Source organism: Arachis ipaensis, chromosome B01, assembly GCF_000816755.2.
Source record: "Arachis ipaensis cultivar K30076 chromosome B01, Araip1.1, whole genome shotgun sequence".
Lineage (NCBI taxonomy): Eukaryota > Viridiplantae > Streptophyta > Magnoliopsida > Fabales > Fabaceae > Arachis > Arachis ipaensis.
Genome location: NC_029785.2, coordinates 136512381 through 136519945, shown reverse-complemented (window position 1 = coordinate 136519945; position 7565 = coordinate 136512381). Strand labels below are relative to the sequence as shown.

Here is a 7565-nt window from a genome sequence, read left to right as displayed (position 1 = left end):
TTTCTGATTTTATTTTTTGCAGTTTTTTTTTTTTTGAGAGAGGGTTTTAAGATTTTACATGAGGATCATAATCCAAAATATTTCAACTTTGAATTTAGAATCTAATACATATTAACCAAATTCTTGAGGATATATCAAAATTAATTTATTCTAATTTTGTTTATTAAATCAGTTATGGTAGCTTATTTTAAGTTAATGAAGAGTTTTTTTTTTAAAGATAGGAGACTCGAACCACATCTTCTTAATTGAATATAGAGAGACTATGTCATTTGAACTATAACTCATTAACATGAAGAGTTTTTTTAATGAAGAGTTTTATCTTCGATCGTTCACAAAAATCAATTAAATGTTGAAATAAAACAGTTTTGTTAAAAAATGTGCATAAATTAATAAAAAAAAAAAGAAATCACATTTAAGCAAAAACACAGAGAGAGAAACAGAGAAAGAGAAATAGAAAGAGAAACCCAGGCAAAGAAACACAGAGATAGAGAGGGGGTGAAAAAAAGCATCGATTCTTCTCTTTTATTTTTTTAAATTGTTATTATTATTATTTCAATTTTTTGAAATCGATCGATAGTGGTTTCTACAGCGTTTTTTGCCCTAGATCTTTCTTCACCCGTTCCATTCCTCTCTGAGAGATCTTCCATTGAAAACCATAAGATTTACGTCAATCATTGATCTTCCTTCTTGCGATTCTGCCAGGTACTACTTCCTCTCTCTTTCCCATTGCTCAGAGAGAGAGAGAGAGAGAGAGAGAGAGAGAAAGAGAGACTCTTGATTTGATTTTTTTTTTTGGGGGTTGGGGAGGGAGGGATTGGAGTCTAAGGAAAGGAAAGAGAAGAGAAGAGAAAGGAACCGTTTTTCTTTATGTATTTAATTATGTTTTTCGTTTTTGTTGTTGTGGTGTGTATAAATTAGGTGAGATTGTTTAGTGTTTTGCAAGCTATTTCTTTTTCAATAAAGTATCTGCTTTTTGTACTTTCTCTGTTACCAAACAGGGGAGGGGCTTCCCATGTCTATTTGGTGTTTGACCCGTGGTTGTTGTTACAATTTTTGAACTAAAGCTTCGATTTTTTATTTTCTTCTTTTTTCGGTGCCGGTCGTTGGTAGAAGACATATGTTTAAGGATGTTTTGTGTCCGTTAGGCTACTCTAAAGACTTTGTACCCTTTGGAACTTGCAAGTATTGCTAACATGAAGTTATATTTGGATTTGATCATTAAATATTTTATGCTTTTTCCCATGTTTCGTGCATGCGTTTTTTATGTCTGGTATATACCTCATCATTCCAGAATGATACTACAGACGCCAGAGTGGTTATTAGTTTACTAGTTGTGGATGTTACTGTGAAATTGGATTTGATAGGTTTTGTTTGCTAATGCAATGCTTAATTTGTTTTCTCAGAACTTTCTGTATCAATCTGCTTGAGGTCATTAAAGGGTGTATGTTGGGATTTCTGCGTGTTCAAGTGATGGTAAATGCGGATCAAAAGGAGATTACGGGGGTTTGAGAACTGTGTCATATTAACTTAGATGAAGACATCGAAAGGTTGGCATATAAGCATGGGTGATATGCAAATAATGCCGGGGAGTCGCCACCGTCCTCCCATGAGGAAACCAATGTGGATTATTGTCCTGGTTTTATTTGTATGCGTCTTTCTAATGTGTGCTTATATCTACCCACCACATAGCAGTACAGCCTGTTTTTTCTCTTCTAGAGGGTGTAAGAGTATTTCTGCTTGGCTTCCGCCTGTTCCGGCTAGAGTATACACAGATGAGGAGATTGCATCACGTGCTGTGATTAGGGATATTTTGAGCTCACCGCCAATTGTTTCAAAAAACCCAAAACTTGCCTTCATGTTTTTGTCACCTGGTGATCTGCCATTTGAAAGATTGTGGGACAAGTTTTTCCAAGTAAGAAATTTTCACTTCTCTATGTTGGTCTGTTCAAGCTCTTTTCTTTCTCTTTCTAAGGCAATTAATGCATTGTCATCTTTGAAATATATGTGACACTTTGAATTGTAAAATCTATAATGTTAAAAAGATGGCCAGTTTAATAGTATAGTTGATAATTGCATTTTCCCCCCTTAATAAAACAAAATCAGTAGGAGAATTGGCTTTTTGCAAGCTGAAATCTATCTTCATGTCTTGAATATTCTTGTATTTGAAATGCTAGTCGACAGTCATATTACTAAGAAACCTGAGTTGGAATGGTTAAGAGAATCTGTCTTTTGCTTCTCCTCCCCACAGGCACTGATAGCAGTGTCCTCCTTGTTTGTGGAAAATGATATGCAATATTTATTTTCTATTATTATTTTTGGCATGGTTTAACTTAATTTGAGCAGTCCATGATTAAAATTTACTACTATATAACATTGCATTTGTAATTAATTGATAATGCGATAGATATGCTTATTTCTTCCAACATAATTCACATTCCTTTTTCCCTCAGTCAATGAAAGGTGTTGGAAACATCTCTGACAGATGACCTGCTTCAACATTGGGCGGCCTAGCCTTTGGTGCTAAATCAAATTGCTTACTACTTCTAGCATTAACCCTTAGACTTTCTACGGCATAGTTACACCATCTGAGATATGAAATATGTTTTTGTTAATGAATTCTTGATAAGTGTTTTGAAATGAATGAAAAGCTGCAGTTTGTTCATGTATTTTATTGGTTGGTACTGTGTTAACTTTGCTTCTGAAATATGAACCCATCCATGTTTGAGTATGCATTTACCTGGAAGATGCTCTTCTCCTTTTTGTCAGGGTCATGAAGGGAAGTTCTCTGTCTATGTGCATGCATCCAAGACCAAACCAGTTCATGAGAGCCGTTATTTTGTTGATCGGGATATACGCAGTGACCAGGTGCATATTGTCTTGTATTCAGTTTGCTAATCATTTATGGTTGTACTCTTTTCTCTTGTATGTTCAGATTTACATTCACCAATGTATATAATGGTTTTAAATGCTTGTGTAGCCGACCTCACCTAGTGGGCTGAGGCTTTGTTGTTGTTGTTTTAAATGCTTTTGTGTGTGTGTGTGTGTGTGTATTAAAGATTGATTGTCTGATCAAGACTGTTGTAAGAATAGAGACCCTTTTTTGGCATAGGACAGGAGTCATTGTGATAGAAAAGGAATTGATCTAGTGAATTACATATGTTTAAAAATCTTTTGCAACCATTGCTGAATAATTTATTTCCAAGTTAAAGTGTGTTGGCTCTAAATAGTGATTTAAGTTGTAACTATCCGGTGTTTTCCTTTAATATGTGGTTTTCCAGTGTGTGGCTCTCCTAATAGGAATTCATCTTGTTTTAGGTGGTGTGGGGGAAAATTTCTATGGTTGATGCTGAGAGACGGCTATTGGCAAATGCCCTTCAAGACCCTGACAACATGCACTTTGTTTTACTTTCTGATAGGTAACGAGCTATTAGAATGCTTTTAGTTTTGTTTCAAGGTGAGTAACTGTTAAAATTGTTTTTTTCAGTTTCTGATTTGTTTGTATTGGTTTTGCAGCTGTGTACCACTGTATAATTTTGACTATGTTTACAACTATCTGATGTATTCAAATATCAGCTTTGTTGACTGGTATGTCAAGAAGTATTAGATTAGTCCCTTTTGGGTTTTCTCTGAGTTGATAGCACTTTCTCTGCATTCTACCATTACTTGATGTACTTTACTAATGTGAGTTTTGTTTTTCTTATTAGCTTTAAGGATCCTGGCCCTCATGGCAATGGCAGGTATTCAGATCACATGTTACCCGAAGTCGAGGTGAAGGACTTCAGAAAGGGTGCACAGGTATAATCTTGCTAAGATCACGTTGGTGTTTATATTTTAACATTTTGAACTGTTTGCTTATTGCAATAAAAGAATACGAAACGCCAACAAAGTACATTGGCTACTACATTTTGCGGTAGTCCCTTCCACTGGATGCTAACTGGGTAAAACAGAAGTAACCATCATTATTTTGTTTATTTATTTTGTTACACTTGAAAATCTTTCATTCTTTTGTCATAAAAACATGATGAATAAATCTTCAATAATACTATTTTTTTGATCTTGTGTGAAGCCCTTCACTTCTATTTATTTATTTATTTACTTATTTTGATATCCAAATCAACATTGAATTGCAATTTGATATTGCTTGTGTTGTTGTGTACTGTAATCTAATGCTTGGTGTCTCAAAAATGTTAGATATGTTATTATCATAGGTCATGAACATATGTCACACATTTAGATGTGTCTTCACCTCATTAACTTCTTTTGCAGTGGTTTTCCATGAAGAGGCAGCATGCTATCATAGTTATGGCTGATAACCTGTATTACTCAAAGTTTCGGGATTACTGTCAGGTGAAGTTGTTTTTAACGTTTTTAGCATTTCAGTTTATGGTGATTGGATCATCTAAGTTTGTTATGATTCCCATGTTTGAAGTTTCCTAGTATGACTGCCATACTAACATGTGAGTCCTAATATCACAGCCTGGTTTGGAAGGGAGGAATTGCATTGCAGACGAGCATTACTTGCCAACCTTCTTCCAGGTGAGAATTTCGATTGTAATGCAGTTCTTCTGTTATTAAACAGTCTTCCACCTTTAGCTAATTGGTTTATGTCTGTCAATTAGATGGTTGATCCAGGGGGAATTGCAAACTGGTCAGTAACTCATGTTGACTGGTCTGAGAGAAAGTGGCATCCAAAGTCATATAGGGAGCACGATGTTACTTATGAGCTCTTGAGAAATATTACGGTATAGTCCCTACTACGACTGTAACGTACAAATCCCATTTTCATCTTTCTAGGAAGTAGATAGATCGGGGATAGAAGGCCTAGTTAACCGTAAACCTAACTTGTATTGACCAAAATAATTATTTAGCTAAAAGTGGGTTGTAACCATGCAAGTCTGTCAACTAATCGTTGGCTATTCAAATTGTTTTCAAGTTACATGGATATTGACAATAATTCTTGGTATTTGCAGTCGATCGATGTTAGTATCCACGTCACCAGTGATGAGAAGGTATGCTGATATTTCGTTGTGTTTTAGTGTTTTACTAAGATGAATCAACCAGCTTTGGATGCTTAGTATGTCTTGTCTTGGTGCAGAGAGAAGTGCAAAGTTGGCCTTGCTTATGGAATGGGGTTCAGAAACCATGCTACCTGTTTGCTAGGAAATTCACTCCTGAAACGTTGGACAAATTGTTGCATCTATTTTCCAATTATTCAACGCCTTGAGGCAGCTATATTTTGATCTATTCTTTGGTCGGAGAAGTCGTTGCTATCGCTTTCGGCCCCCTTCTTGGTTTCTCATAGTCAGTCATATGGCATGAGACTTGTAAATTACAGCATTGTTGAAGGCTTTGATCGCCCACCAGCCACAGATATCGGTGTAACCATAGCGAAACTGGCATTGCAGTGTGGTCTAATGTGGAAAGGAGGCTAACTATTTAGTGTTACTTCCTTGGGAAGGGATGGATATGGATGTGGATGACACCACTTTTTTCTTTCTTTTTCATTTCTTTCCTTTCCTTTCCTTCCATTTTGGGCTATCCAGATTTTCTAATTACATGAAAAAATTTGGGGGAATCGTATAAGCTCATCATGTCATTGTTGATCTTTGTAAAACTTGCAAATTGTTTAGTTGGAAATATAACGTTACACGTTGCTGTCCGTTCTGAAATTCGGTGTTCAATTCTTAATGCATTACTTTGATGCAATGTTGTTGGCTCCTTGTCATTGTTTTTAGCCTTTAGGTCATTGTTATGGTTCCTTGTCATTGTTAATTTATTTATAGGTTATGAATTTCAAATTTACCACTTGGGATGTGTAAATATTAATTATCAGCTAACTCAAAAGAAAATGAAGTCTTATTTATCTATTTTTGACAAAAAGAAGTAATAACTTAATCTCTTACTTGCGCTTTTTAACCACAGGAGTAAGGGAAATAAATATGAATATGTTTATCATATTCATACTCCTATAGTTAAGAAGAATAAGTGACTACAGTATAAAAAGAGAAAAATGAAATTCTATTATATCTGGCACTGCTTGAAAAATGTACCAAAAATATATACGAGAATGGTTCGTACTATGTTTTCATATCGCTCTTGGAAGGAGATGGATCATGCCTGGTACACTCAAACAACACTTTGAAAGCTGGACGAATGTTGTAGTAAGAAGAGGTGAGAGAAGGAGGTGGGTGATTGGCTTCTTTGCTGTTATCTGGACGGTTTGGCTAGAACGAAATGATAGGATATTCAGGAATCAAGGTTCAAGTGTGGTGGATATTATTAGTAGATCCTTCTTGCTCTCCGATGAGTGGAATGGTGGTGAACTATATGGTTGTTGATGGCAATGCCCAAGATAACAGGGGGTTGTCATGACTAGAGTTGTCGGTTATTCTTTGTTATGTTTTATGTTCCACTTTGTTGTGTTAAGCTCTTTACTTCAAAAAAAAATAAGTGACGTCTCAGGTATCAATCATATGAATGATAATCACAGATTTTGCTATTCCATTCCAGCCTGAAATTAAAAGAGCAAAGTGGTTGGGAAAAGAAGGAATTCTTGGTCAGTAAGTTGCGAGAAAAGAATACACCAGTCCCAAAACCAAACCTCCAATTTAGATCAAACTTTCATAAATTAAATAACATGCATATATAGCATAAGTAAGCCACTGAATAATGTTATGCACTCTGAGAGTCTTATATGAGAGGAAAAGGAGCGAACATGAGCCAGGGAGACACCGGCAACTTTTAACCGAAGATGCCGGCAAGTCATCCTTGGCTCAAGTACACTCTCTCTATCCCTTCATGCAAGGCACTCGCGCCCTTTGAGTTTAATTTCAACAATCATATCTCATGCATTTTGCATCTGCCCTCATATATATAAGTAGGAGATTGCATGGACTAAGATCATCACCATTGTAGCGTATTTATAGGCGGATGAGAAGATCAATGAAAAGAATATAACTATATCATATAGTTGATAATGACAATTCCCTAAAGAATTCTTACAAAACCATACATTATCACATGCTGCTGCTTCTTATCCAAAACCATGTTTTGGAATCAAATTTCCGGTTTTGGTTACGTGTGATAGTTGACTTAATAGTACTGTTTTTGTTCTTGTGAAATTTATGTATAATTGCTACCACTTAATCATTCAGTCGATTTTTTTTTTTAAGTTAAGAGTAGAATTTGAATTCAAAATCTTTAAATAAAAATAGAAAAATTATACCATTTAAACTATAACTCGTATTATTGAATCGGCATTTTGATTTCTCATCCAATGTATAAGATATGATTCTGCATGCAATCGAATATTTTCACCCGATAATTAAGAATTTACATAGAAAAAGTTAAAAGGGGATGTGTGGAAAGACGACACGTATGTATGTGGGGTCGCAAATATGATGAGTTGGCAACTTAGCATGGTCGCAAGGTCAAAGCTCAAAATCACATATTGTCAACGGTGGGAATCTTTATATGCTTCCACACTACACGCTGGCCTTGGACTTCATACCGAAATTAACCTTTCTTCAATGAATGCATAGGAATCAACTTTGATTTGGCCAAGT

The 7565-nt window shown here is 35.5% G+C and overlaps 1 protein-coding gene across 1 annotated transcript; it reads left to right on the top strand.

Moving 5' to 3' along the window:
- Positions 418–5706, top strand: LOC107642696. Its single transcript, XM_016346143.2, has 11 exons — positions 418–702; positions 1404–1912; positions 2767–2865; positions 3316–3416; positions 3514–3585; positions 3705–3795; positions 4267–4347; positions 4477–4536; positions 4620–4742; positions 4971–5009; positions 5096–5706. The coding sequence occupies exons 2-11, from the start codon at positions 1532–1534 to the stop codon at positions 5222–5224; spliced, it is 1176 nt and encodes a 391-aa protein (XP_016201629.1). The 5' UTR covers positions 418–702; positions 1404–1531; the 3' UTR covers positions 5225–5706.